The sequence below is a fragment of the Alligator sinensis genome, unplaced genomic scaffold, assembly GCF_000455745.1.
Source record: "Alligator sinensis unplaced genomic scaffold, ASM45574v1 scaffold263_1, whole genome shotgun sequence".
NCBI classification, from domain to species: domain Eukaryota; kingdom Metazoa; phylum Chordata; order Crocodylia; family Alligatoridae; genus Alligator; species Alligator sinensis.
The window spans coordinates 393,912-408,054 of NW_005842627.1; the positions used below are offsets into that span (position 1 = coordinate 393,912).

Here is a 14,143-nt window from a genome sequence, read left to right on the forward strand (position 1 = left end):
ACTTTTCCTGCCCCTTGGGCAGGGGAGCTGGACCCAATGATCTTGTGAGGTCCCTTCCAGCCCTAATCTCTATGAAATCTGTGAGTGAAGATTTCTTTAGGCTAGACCAAAGGAAAAACTTCTTTACAAGTTGAGTGCCAAAGGTTTGGAACAGGCTCCCCCCAGTGGTGGTACAGTCACTGACCCTGGCAGTCTTCAAAAAGTGTCTTGACACCCATCTTGCTGGAGTCATCTGATCCCAGCAGTCTGTCCTGCCCAAGTGCAGCGGGTCTAGACCCAATGATCTGTAAGGTCCATTTCAGCCCCTAACAACTATGAAACTATGTGATGGGATCGAATGTGTAATTGTGGGCCTGCTCATTAGATCCCATCACGCCTTTAGTGGCTCCATGGCTGTATTTATATGAGTGTCTGGGAACTGAACCCAAGTCTTTTGTGTGGCAGACAAGGATTCTGCCATTGAACCATAGGGGAGTCCCCAGCTACATGTGCAAAGAAGCTGTCACACAATAAAAAGCTCCAACCAGCTATAAAGTTAAGCCTTGAAAATGTGTTAACTTTTTAACTGTTTGCTATTGAGCTTTAATTTGCATGTGTAGTAGGTTCTCTCCTGGAGCTGGGAGCCCCATCAGCAGGCAGGGCTCCCAGCTCCAGGGGTGCACCAGGCCCAGCATGAAACCCCCAGATCTGGGAATCACAGCAGCCATGATCCCTAACTTGGGGGTGGGTATGGGGGAGGTGCATGGAACTACCAGGCCCGCACGCACATCCAGGACTGAGAGTCATCAGGCCTGAGTCCTGTCAGGCATAGGTCTCAGTCCAGTGAGTCCTGTCAGGCATGGGGCTGCATGTGTAGTAGGCAGGAGCCATGATTGTGTGGATTACACGTTGGATCCAATCATGCCTTTACCTGCATGTGTAAAGAGAGTCCCAGAGTTGGCAGCTGCTGGGGCTGAGAATCTCCTGTTATGAGACTCCTAGCCCCAGCTGGACATGGTGCATCCCTATGGCTGGATGCCCCATCTGCTGACGGCGTTCCCATCTACAGAAGAGACACCATGTAGAAGAATGAATTCAAATGAGTGTCTGAGGTCCTGGACAGATGTACTATTTGGAGTGCTCAAAAAACCTTTGAAGCACTCCAGGTAGCAAAGGTATGGATGAAGAAGCACTTCAGAAATGGTCTAAGTGTTTCAAAAATGATCCTCAAAAATAAGGAACAGCATTGAAGCACTTCTTTTGAAGTGCTTCTTGAAATGTCTGTGCAATCTATGGAGCATTCTAGGGATTGCATTCTATAGTGCTGAACCACGGGGGGGAGGACACGAAACAACCAGTGAGCCTTCTGCTGTGCGCTCTGCTGTCCTTGTTACCTTCTGAAGTCCAAGAGGCATGTAAGGAGTTTTCTCTCCAGATCCCTGGCTGGAAAGTAGGAATCCCTGCACACCTCTGTCATGGTTCTGGCGTAGCACTAGGGGATGACAGAGAACCAAGAAACCTCCTTATTTTTCTTTCACTGGAGAGGACTGCTGCTGCATGCTGACACAGTGATTGTTGAAGGGCTCTGGCAAGGGGACACATTTGTGGGCTGTATATTTGTATGGTACTGAAACATATTGGAGCAGACCTTGTAACATTAGTCCATGGCCTGAGTATCCCTCCTGTTGAGAACTTCCCAAACAGCCTTGAACACTATGCTGATTTTTAGTTGGAAGACATGCAATGCCCAGCTGTAGCAGGAGAGATTTTTTTTTATAAGGAAGATGTAGAAAATCTGTCGATTAGATTCATAGTAATGTAGTTAGCTGTGTTTAGTCAAGTAGAGGGCAGGGTAGATTTGTACCTTATTGACTAACTGAAGTGTGTGTGTGTGTATACATATACGTATACACATAAATGTACATTACAGTGCAAGCTTTTGTAGGTTAAGCTCACTTCATCAGATGCAGTGTATAAAAGGAGATACTAGAATACCCTACTTGCATGCAGTACAATGTCACTTTATTTACATTAGAATCTGTGGAGCCATGAGTCAGGACTTCTTGTATTTACACTGAATGTCAGTAACCAAAACTACTGTTTATAGATGGTTTTTAATCCTTAATGCTGCAAAACAGAGAAATTATGGGCACTGACAGATGTGTGTCAGGGGCGGGGGGAACTCACTCTTCTGGAAGCAGCTGTGTGTTACTTTGATCCTGCTCTACAGCACTTGTATAGACCAGGCGCTTCAGTGGGGCTCTTCAGTGTTTTTATCTAAAACTGACTCAATCACCTATTACATAAAAGCACCAAAAAGGCTCCACTAAAGCACCTGATCTATACAGATGTTGGTAAAGCTGGGTGCAACTAAGGCGCTGCTTCTTCTAGGCATGCTCTGGGCTCGGCACAGGAGCTCACTGAGTATAAAGTAAAGCCACCATTTTGGTTTTTTCCACATCTGCAAACAGCCTATGTAGTTAGTCTGTCAGTTCTAGCATGTAAGTAATAATGATCAAAGAAGAAATAGAATTTTGGGACTGTAATACTATTCAAATAATCAGCTTCTGTTTGGCCAGGAGGATTACCTTACCACTTGTCAAAGTCTGCTTTCCTGGCCAGTTTCATTATATTGTACTGCTTCAGATACCTCATGACATCCCATTGTAACATCATCTTGTTCAAGCAAATTTAACCACACAAAACTTCCAGGACCTAAAGCTTTGACCTGAAACGTGGTTTGAGAAGCATGTGGACTTTTCTTTTACCCAACGTTAGCTTTTTTCCACATTCTAATGGTACCTAAATGATGGCATCTAAAATGACAATTTAGATAAGCTTGCTACTCGTCAGTGTTTAACCTTTTATTTGATTATTGCATTGTCAGGACATGATTTGACTTCATCTGAGAAATTCTTGTTCCAAATGCAGTTTGGGTTGCATAAAGCAGACTATCTAAATATGGAAGTAAGAGGGTTTGCAATGTTTGCTATACAAAGATTACTAATTTTGTTTCATGTTCTCTCTTGTCTTTTGTTCAGAGATTACAAAAGACACCTCCATGAAGACACTGAACATGAAGACTGTGTATGTTTATGTTATACCAACAACTGCTGAATGCTGAGAATTCCATTTTTATGAATGAGCCTATGTAGACTTCTTTTTTTCACAGAAGAGAAATCTGATTTAAATTAGTATACTTTTTAACAAACATCCAAGTTGTGTACTGTACTTTCAACATCTTCAGTTGTACATTGAAGATGTTTTCTACCAGTGCATGTGTAATATGCTGCTTTTGGTTTCAAATACAATTTATTTTCATTATGTTATAAGATACTTTAAAAGTTTTTCACAGTAATGTCAGATCTTAACCCTGGATATCTATGCAGTAACTTGCCTGAAAGAGATGGGACTCTAGTACCTCAATGATGCCATTCTCAGCCTGTCCTTTATACAGAGACCACCTTTAGTTTTCTAAATCATGGCTCACACACAAGGATCTGTGATATCTACTATGTTCTGATAGCTTTGAAACTAATTAAGAAAGTGTTATCCAGTTTTGTGAATTCATACTAGTTGGGTTTTCATAAGGTTTGTGGCGTTGATGAAAATAATTCTTAATTTCAGAAACTTTGAACAATAAATTTGCGCTTTCTCCAAGACCATATTTTCCTGAGTTTGTTTAATATTTTACTTTCCGAAACCTTAGAGAGATGGTACTTTTGAATTCCTCGGGAAACACAAGCCGCTAAAAGAACATTGAAAGTAATAGTTTTCATAACTGGGTTATTATAAATGTTTGGGTTGTGATGTTTGCATGTTCTTGGTTTGTGTGGGCATATATAGCTGGCACTTTGCATGCACACACACTGAATTTAGTAACCTAAGTTAATAAAACAACTACTTTGAACTTTCAGTGGGTCCAAGGATGGAGAGGCCAAATAAATCTAACTAGTGACCTTGCTGGTTTGGTGGCAGATTTTAGATTCATATTCCAAGCATACTGTATTTACTTGTGCACTACACACTCTTTTCCCTGTAAAATCAGCTTTCCAAAATTGATGTACATGTCTTAAGCAGGGAAGCTCATTTTTCTTCTTCACTGGAACAGAAGCATGGAGATGCTGTAGTCCCATGGTTCCCACTTCTCTCTGCCCCAGCAAGCAGAAGGTGCAGAGTCCAGTGTTAACCTTCTCATAACTGCTAAGGATTTGGAAGTAACTAATGGCTGAGAAATGAAAAGCTGCTACCAATTCCTTAGCAGCTATGAGACTGTTAACACTGTAGCTTATGCCTGAAGTAGCAGTTGAGCTAGTTCAGGGGAAATGAGCTGCTGCATGAAGTCAGCCATGACTCTGGAAGCCATTCTTTTTCCACCCTCCCCACATTCTGCCTTCCAGAAACAACATGCATCTTAGGGGTGTGCAGTATGTGAGAAAATTTAGTGTTTTATTAGCTCTCAAATCTTTAAGGAATTGTTTCTTGAGGAATTAAAATAGTTGATGACATTGGGTAAAAAGAAAACTCTAAAATTAGTAAATTTCTAACTGACACACATCTGGTAATGAAAATTAGAGATGTCACCTTGAGTGGAGAAAGCTTTTGGGGGGTTTTTTTAAGGCTGGGATTTTCAAAGGAACCAAAAGGAAGGTAGGTGCCCAAATCACTGAATTTCCTGACTACTTATTTTTTTGGCATGTGGAACAACCCTGGATTCTTTATTGCTGGGTGTAAGTTCCAGTCAACATCCTTTTACCTTACTCATTTCCCAAGAAGAAAGCTAAGCAAACTGTAAACAAGCAAGATTACAGAGACCATTTCATAAGAATAACTAGAAATATAAATATCAGTGTTTTGTTGCTTGCTTTTTGTTAGTGGGACATGCAGAATTCACTTGAACAACTGTCCAGCTATATCAGTTCATTTACCTGTAATGTGATAAAATCCTTTGAATTTCCAGTATCCCATGAATAACTAGGAAAGCATGGTTCAGTGCCCGGCTGTCTTCCCTTAAGAAACCTTTCTTATCTCTTTATTGAGATCTAACATGAAAATCAAGTAAGACTTAAATTTATGTGGACATGTTTTTTTGCACATAAAGTAATACGTTCTGGTTATGCCTTTTGTGAAGATGAAATTGCAGATTCCCAGCTAATGATGCTTCAGCTTTTATAGAAAATTAAACGAAGGCTGTGTAAAAGATTGAAATTTAACTTTATTATTCATGAGATGAGGAATCCATTATAATGACAGTTTTTAGAACGAGAATGTTATTGCTTGCATTTTTAAGGTTATTTGGGGTATAGTCAATTATTTAGCCAATATTAATGAATGATAAATGGGTATGTCCTGGCCATCTTTTTAAAAATGCAGGGTATGGACTGGCAGAAAAAAACAAATTTCTGACAGAATCTTCACCCTTTTGCAAAATTGCATATGATGCTGCTTATTGCCAAAAAATCAAATCTACTTTCCAGAAATTTAGTATCTTCTATCGGCTAAATCTATTAATCTCCAAATAAACTGTTGCTAAAATATTCTGCCTAGACCTACTGTAGAAAAGCAGCTGATACATTCCAAAAATGAAAACAGCTGTTTTTTTCCTTTCCTCTGAAATAACAGAAGTGTAATACCTGTGTTGCACCATTACAAGCAGGGCTTGTTTGGTGTTTCAATAAAATTTATCTTTAGAGCTAACTGGTTTGGCTAAATCATTTTATTGTGGGGAGGAGGGTGAGGTGGTCATGTTTCATGTGTGCCAATATCACAATAGAAATATCTTTATCATGTGCTAATTGTACACTTTCACAAAAATGTTGAAACCAAATGCCTATACCTTAACTAAGTACCACAGTAATGACTGAAAGCCGTGTTAGCAGCAACTGTACTTTTTCTCTCTTTCTATGCCTGAACTTGGTCTAGAGGGTAAAGTATGAAGTCAGATAGAAGGCATCTCCACATGTGCTCTCTTCCTGCTGGAGGAGATTATGGCCATCCTCAATGCCTGAGCTTTCTGGAGAGGGCAAGCCTGCTTTAATTAGCTCTTGGGAAAGAAGAGGCTTCCTTTTCAATGTGAGGTGCCAGCTGACAGGCTGGCTGGAACTAAGGCTCCAGTACCTGTCACCAAACTAAGAATCAATAAAGAATACCACTAACTTTCTTTGCCCAGGAACATCCCAGACATACTACAGCTCTTGCATACACAACATTTCTCTTATACTATATTTAACCAACTGTTACATTAATGCTTATCTAGTATAAAAGTTAAAATAAAACGTTAACTAGAGTTAAGCTATATAATTGTTTAAGCAAACTAAAATAAATATTTGTTATTTAATAAGGTTTAAATGACAGGGCAATAAATTATAATTATAAATTATTATATCCAAAAGCTAAGTTAATTTTAATTCAATGTCATAACCCAAAGGTATGATTTTGTGTGTGCTTTGGCACTAGAATTATACCCGCTAAATTGCAGCTTCGTTGCACGGTGGAGTTTTCTGCTGCAGAGGAGAACCCCGGTGCAAGGGAGAATTTCCCGCCAATTTATAGCTTCCTTTGCAGGGTGCATTGCTCAAGTTGCAAGAGAAATGCACGGTGCAAAGGAGTTCCTGCCACCCGCATGCAAATTTGTGTCCTGCTATTGGCTAGTTCTAAATTATTCCCACGTGGCGGCTAACGATTGGCCTGCTAGCTGTATAAGAGGCTTGAGCAGTTTCCGCCCAAGCCGAAGAGGACTCCACATCCATCTCGTGGGGACTCTGGGTACACGGCAGGGTAATAGAAACCCTGTGTGAGATTCAGAGGAGTTTGGCGACCTGATCCATCGCCCACCTCTTCCCGTCTTCGAGCGATAATTTAATAAGACGTATCTACAAAGTTCCTATTTTGGTGGCGCGCTTGTCCAGAGCATCCGGAGCTCTGTTTCCGTGGAGCCTAGCAAACTCCACGTGACCGTTCATGTTGTTTTGTCTGTAACCGCAACTCAAGCAAGTTTTCCAGCCTGCACTGCAACCATCTCCGGTGTAAGTAAACAATCTTTAAATCTACCGCTACGAGTCTGTGCCCAATTCTAGCTTGACGCGCGCCCTCTCTCCAACCCCGCATGCCCGGGCTGCTGGCCACAGCCCGCGCACAGCACGAAAAAGGGCCCGGCTCGTGACCGGCCCGCACACTCAACAGCTAAATATAATCTATTGCTAAAATGGCAAGAATATATAAAAGCAAATTAACTTCAGCTCAACACCAGGGCACTGGCTGCAGGAGGCCCTGCCTGACCCCTTTCTTTTGCACTCTCTAGTCCAGACATCCTGCCCCACTGCCCACATGCCCCTACCCTCTGCCCACCCTCAGCATCACTCTCAGGACATGCACATGGGTGAAACAAAAAAAACCCCTTTATTACCCTCATAACACCCACCCCATCCCTCCCCACTCAACAAACAGAACCCTCTGCCCCCCTCAACCAACAGAGCCCCTCCATGACCTTCCTCACCCAGCAGCAATAAAAAACCCACTTACAAGTGGGAAACTATATACAAGGGGAAAACCCATAGAGAATATTTTGGGTCATTAAGCCCACAGTGGGAGCCTGTGTGTGTGTGTGTGTGTGTGTGTGTGTGTGTGTGTGTGTGTGGTGGGGGGGGGGCGAGAGGGGGCGGGGGGCGTGAGTGCCCAGCACCCCAACATCTGAATGTTCCCTGGGGCTGGGCTTAGGCTGGCCTCCTAGTGGCAGGACAGACCCAGCACTAAAGCTAGTGCCAAGTCATGTCTACACATGTGTTTATGTGCATTAACTAATTGCACCTAAATTTAGGCGTAATTAGCTTAAGTTAATGTGCATTAAGGGCATGCATGTGTAGACATGTGCCTGTAATGTGCATTAACTTAAGCTAATGCATATTAATGCATCTCACATAGATGCGCCTTTTTAGAAGTCAATATTGTCACTTCAAATGGCATGAGAAGGTACTTCTGGTTTCTATCACTATATTAATCAGGATCGCTGCAAGGTTGAGAGTCTCTTGTTTCAAGTGACACCATGGCACATGGGATCAGCTCTTAAGTAAGTACAAGACTGTTTCTTGTCAATAAACATATTCAAGTCACAATCCAAGCTTTATCTTTACAGGAGTTACTTGGCTAAATCTCTTCATACAGAATCTGTTCTGCTCGAAGGAAAATAAAACCCCAAGCAGCACCAACAAACCCCATCCCCCTCAAAAGTGTGTCTCAGTATATGCCACCTATACAGTTGGTCAAATACAAGATATCACAGACAAGAATCCTTGCCTCTCACTTTTTTCCTGGACCATCATGGCTACATTATTTTAACACCAACCTGTGATATGACTATGTAGCTTCAAAAAGTGGCAATTTCTTCAAACAATTCCACTGTGTCATAGGCCATCTTGAGAGAGCACAGGGATAGATAAGTACCTGTGCCAGATGAGAATTCAGACAAGGGGCCAAGGCTGCATGAAATGGTCAGAACTGGAGGAACCTGCCTGCCATTGCTCCTGCTACTGTCCCCAGCTGAACTTGATTCCCTGTGCAACCAGGCTGGAGAGGGGCAGGAGCAGCTCTGGAGCTCCCCAAACCCCTGGGGACAGCTGGATGCAGTGGGGATAGTAGCAGCAGTGGGTGGGGAAAGGGGGTCATGCAAGGGGATGGATGTGCTGCTGAGCTTGAAGGGGAAGTGTGTTGGGCTGAGGGGAAATGATTAGCTGATTCAAGGACTTAAAAAAAAAAAGTACCCAAGTGCTGCTTCCAGGGAGTGATCACTACACCCACTCTCGATCTGCTTCTGACAATGCACTGAAGAGAAGTGGGGAGGGCAGAGCAAGCTTTCAGTGGGGATTTTCCTGCTATTCTGCCTCCACTATCATGGAGCATCTCCCCTCTCCCTTTACTCCCAACTGCTAGAACCAAAAGATCAGAGATTTCCTTCCCGCTCCCCACCCCCCAGCTAGTCTTTATTTCTTCCAACCTGATCATGTCATCGATACAAAAATACTCTTCAATGCTGTTTCCATCCTCACTAGGATCAGTCATAGCATGCACCATAGTCATACACAAAGTTTCCTTGCAGGGCACTCTTGAACATTCTTGCTAGAGCAATTAGGTTTGCATCCATTTTTATATATATTTAACAGTGTGCAATAAATGATGATTCTCTCTTTTGCAGAATTAAGGTTCAACTTTACTTTTGGCTGTAGGAGTCTTAGTTGATTGACTTCTCAGGCCTTTAAAATGCACTATGAAACATTATTGGGAACAAATAATGACCTTTTGTGTTGCATGTTTTTTGTCTCTCTCTATTTCCCTGTCCACTTTTAATCTTCATTTTTGTAGGATAATATCTAATTATTTTTGAGTAATCTTGTCTCATGGGCACTCATGAAGTGTGGAAAGTTTCCTAGTTATTTTTTAAATGAGTTTTTCTTCCATTTTTGTGTGCAGTCTCTCGTCATTCCATCTAGATTAGTCTAAAAATAGTTATTTGCCTTGATGCAATGCTCTTCAGGATTTATGTACTTCAATTAACTTCCTCTTAACAGTCTTTTGTTATATAAATGAGATCCTGGACCACTGCTGCCTCTTTCCATTTTGATAAAATACTAGTAGGCATCTGTAGAAACCTGTATCAACACAGAGCATGTCCTTGTAAGAGTTTTCAGTCTGGTGACAATCCCCTGACCTTCCTGTCTTGCTTTTCAACTGATGGCAATAATACAGCTTCTCATTTTCCCCATCTCATCGAAACACAAGCTGCATCTAGTAATTTGCAAGAGCTGAATTCTGCTGAGCTTGGCTCTTTGCTGCTGGGGAGCTGTAGGCAATGTAACAGAATAGATTTGTCATTGCAGCTGTTTCCAAAATCATGGTGCTGTGGTTTTTAGAAAGTGTGTGAAAGGATGGCTGCCTTCATCTTTAATATTTTTCTCATATACCACTTCCTTTCCCCAGTTGTGATGGCTAATGAGATGGATCCAACCTCCACACTAGCTTCCCAAGATGGGATTGAAGTCCATTGTTATGGGACCATAGCTCCACTGTGACCTGCACTGCACTTGTTCTCCCACTCAAAGAGAGAGAGAGAGAGATGTCAATTTAGCATCACCTTCCCTCAGGTCATAACTCAGAGTGAAATGTTGAGTCTATATAGTTTTGTTACAAGACAGTTGCAATGCATAGGGAGTGCACAGGGGTGCACATGCACCCCCTAAGAAGGCTGGTGCACCCCCTGACTGGCTGTACTCATTGCTTAGGTGATAGGCAGGGTGGGGGTAGGTGGGAGCACTGGTGCCCCCCCACGAGCACCGGCTGGGGAGTGGGAGTCCTGTGGCACTCCTGGAAGTGGTCACTGTCACTTCCAGAAGTGGCCACAGTGATCAGCCACCTCATGATCGGCCACGGGGGGATCTCCCCCTCCCATTTGGTGAGAGTGGTCCATGGGGGGGACCCCCTGGTCAGCAAGACTGGTTACAGGGGGACCCCTCCCCAGTCACTGACTGGTTGCTGAGGGGGCATGTGTACCCCCTAACTAAAGAGGAACCAGTCCCAGGATATTGTTGGGGTTTTTTTCCAGGTGGATATCCAATGCAAAGAAGCTGCTGATGTGTATTTTCATGTGTGCTACATAAAATATTTAAGACAACCTTCATCAAAATTATTACTGCACTTCTCCTGGGTAACTACACAGTAAAGAGAAGTCCTTTAGAATATTTTGAATATCACCTTCATCCATTTTAAGTTTTATCAGCAATTGAATTTTGTTTGTAGAGCACATCAAATATGATCACACTATGTCGTAGGCCTATGCAAATAGAGAACTATTCAATTCAGGTTCAGATTCGGCTGATTTGGAGCTTTGAATTGGTTTTTCCGCTTCAATTTGGCTGAATCGGCTTTGAAGCTTCGGAGCTGATTCGGAGATTTGGCCATAGGGTATAATGGGGAATCAATGAAATATCTATAACTTTGTTGTTTGCTGTATGATTTGGATTAAACTTGCAAGGGTGGTATCCTCTGCTGACAGCATAAAGCCTGCCAGGTTTCAAGGAGATAGGTGTAGGGGTTCAGGGGAAACTGCATCCCACATTCTTGAAAGCAAAACTCATGTCACATGTATGTGTTACACCACAGGGGGGTGAAAACTTCAGAGATGGTAAGCCCTGGTAAGGCTACAAATGCTGCCAAGTTTCAAGTAGATAGGTGCAGGGGTTTGGTGGGAACTGCACCTCAAGCTGCGGACAAGCAAATCTCATGACATGGGTGACACTTGTGTGTGTTAAGGCACAGCAGGGTGAAAGCTGCAGGCCTGCTAGCCCCTGTTGAGGCCACAAAGCCTGACAGCTGTCAAGGAGATAGGTGCAGGGGTTCTAGGGCTCTGCACTTCTAGCTGCTGACAGCCCAAACTTATGTCATGAGTGCTTGTGCAACTGTGTCTGTCTTGGGGCACAGTATGGGGGGAGGGGGAACTACTGCAGGCCTGGCTGCTAAGCCCTGCTGCAGCCACGAAGCCTGCCAGCTGGTAAGGAGATCGGTGCAGAGGGGTTCTGGAGCCCTGCACCCCTAGCTGCTGACAGACAAAACTCATGACTTGGGTGCTTGTGCAACTGACTCTCTCTGTCTTGGGGCAGTTGATTGTCTATTGATAATTTCCTCTCCTTAGTCTCTGCTTTTGTAGGTGTTAATCCTTGCTTGTTAACTTGTTACATTAGCTAGATACTGTGTATTGAGCTGGTCCCTGAGTGAATCATGATTGACTGGTAACACAGTAGCTTAGCAGCCAGGCCTGCAGTAGCTTCAAACCTCCCCCCACCCCAGACAGGCACAGTCAATTGCACAAGCACCCATGTCACAAGTTTTGCCCGTCAGCAGCTAGAGGTGCAGGGCCCCAGAATGCCTGCACCTATCTCATTGAAAGCTGGCAGGCTTTGCGGCCTCAACAGGGGCTAGCATGCCTGCAGCTTTCACCCTGCTGTGCCTTAACACACACAGTGTCACCCATGTCACGAGTTTTGTTTGTCCACAGCTTGAGGTGCAGTTTCCCCCAAACTGCTGCACCCATCTCCTTGAAACTTGGCAGGCTTTGTGGCCTCAGCAAGAGGTACCATCCCTACAATTTTCACCCCACTGTAGCTTAACACACACACGTGACACGAGTTTTGCTTTAAAAAATTTGGGGTGCCGTTTCCCAGAATGCCCTGCACCTATCATCTTGAACCTTGGCATGGTTCATGCTCTTAGCAGTGGCTACTACCCTTCAAGTTGCATCTGAATCAGCCAGAAGACAACAAAGTTATAGATATTTCATTGATTACCCATTATACCCAATGGCTGAATCTCCGAATCTTTTCCGAATCGATTTGGAAGCTCCAAATTGATTTGGAAAGCCTAAAGCTTCCCACAATTTGATTTGGATTTATAGATTCAGCCTCTGAATCATCTCTAAATCTGAATCATGATCCAAAACTTTGCACAGCCCTACTATGTAGGCATGTTGCCATTGTAACTGTTTCTAATTTTCTCTTCCCTTCATCATTAATGAAAGCTGAGTCTAGACATCCTTTTCACATTGGTTAAGCAGGTAGCAATTATTCAGCACATCAATCAGCAGTCTCCATCTTTTGGTAGTTATTTATATGATTTTATATGGAGTGGTATTTGTTGGTACAACACCAATAAAATAACTAACCCTCCCCATGCATAGTTGCATAAAAATAGATTATATTTTAAATATTCCCTAAGGTTTTTTTCTACAAAAGCTGTTTCCCTCAAGGACAGAATGAAAGAGAACAAGCAAACCACTATATCATACAAATACAAAAGCAGCTTAAAATGCGAGGTCCTACTTGCCCAGTTGATGTTATTCTTTAGCTGTGCTAGAAGTGGTGGCTGATGGGGGCCGGGGGAGGGTTTGCCTTCAATTATCTAATGCTTTTTCCCCAGTTAAAATGTTTATATAACCAATATAATTATAGTTTGCATGTAACTAGAAAAAAACTGTCTTATTTCAGTTAATTTCCAGTCTCTGTCTTTACAGAGTTGTAATTAGGGGTCACATATATCCTCAGAAGATTTTTTTTTTAAAATTCCTTGTAGGTGCAATTAAAGTAAAACCAGCTACAAATACATATTTCTATTAAGTTTAAGAGTTTCTTGATTTGGAGATCAGGGAATTCTGTGAAATTGCCCTAGTTTTGCTATTTGTTCCCAATAATGAAAACAGTGACACAAAAGTGTCTCAGATATGGTGTCAGATATGGTACGCTTATAATTTGCTTCATTAGATTGACTGTGACAACCAGACATCTATGCATAAAGTATTCCTATGGAATATCTTCTGTAGTACACTTGAAGGACAAATCAGTTTCTTTACTTTGTGGATTCAATAACTTGGAAAAGAAAAACAGAAAAAAAATTGAAGCATATATTATCCAACCATCAGTGCAGCCAAATGCCAGTATTTTATCAGCATCCTGGGCTCTGCTGATTTTATAATCGTGTATAAAGGGAACATAGCATGTATGTCATTTGAGCTTTTGCAGAGATTTCCCCTCCTAATTCTTAATCTCTAGTGAGTAGTCCCATAAACTTTCATAGCATTAAATAGCTTGCCAGAGACTTAAGGCAAATACAACTTGTTACCCCCATAAAAGGACCATTGGTACTCATGTAGGTGGGAGAGAAAGCTCTCAACTACAAGAACAGAAAAAGGGAGAACACATACATTAGGAAAATGACATAAGAATTAATAGTGCAAAAGCTTTTGGCCTACAATTTGCCTAGTTATGAAGATTACTGAAAAAAAGAACTCTGTGTGGATTTTGAGAAAATGATTCTATTCTGGTTGTATCACTATGGTACTACATTTGTTTTAGTTCACAACTTGATTTTAGCTATCTTTTCATAAAAAAAAAAATTGGAAAACTTCCCTCATCTCTGGTTAGGAATACTGAACCTGCATTGTCAAGTACAAGAGAGTTGCACGTTAATTGTACCAGCTATTACATATACAAACTAGGTGCATAGACAGATTTTGCTATTACCATTTGGGACCATCAAGAATTTGGTCATAGATTCATAGATTCATAGATGTTAGGGTCGGAAGGGACCTCAATAGATCATCGAGTCCAACCCCCTGCATAGGCAGGAA

At 42.2% G+C, this 14,143-nt stretch overlaps 1 protein-coding gene across 2 annotated transcripts in view; it reads left to right on the forward strand.

Moving 5' to 3' along the window:
* Positions 1 to 5,671, forward strand: part of IARS (isoleucyl-tRNA synthetase) — a 274,838-nt gene extending 269,167 nt beyond the window's left edge. For both annotated transcript variants that reach the window (XM_014524559.2, XM_025215174.1), the window contains one exon: positions 3,021 to 5,671. In XM_014524559.2, the coding sequence (XP_014380045.1) occupies positions 3,021 to 3,103 (83 nt within the window). In that variant the 3' untranslated portion in view covers positions 3,104 to 5,671. The remainder of the gene's footprint in view (positions 1 to 3,020) is intronic.
* The last annotated feature ends 8,472 nt before the right edge of the window (positions 5,672 to 14,143 follow it).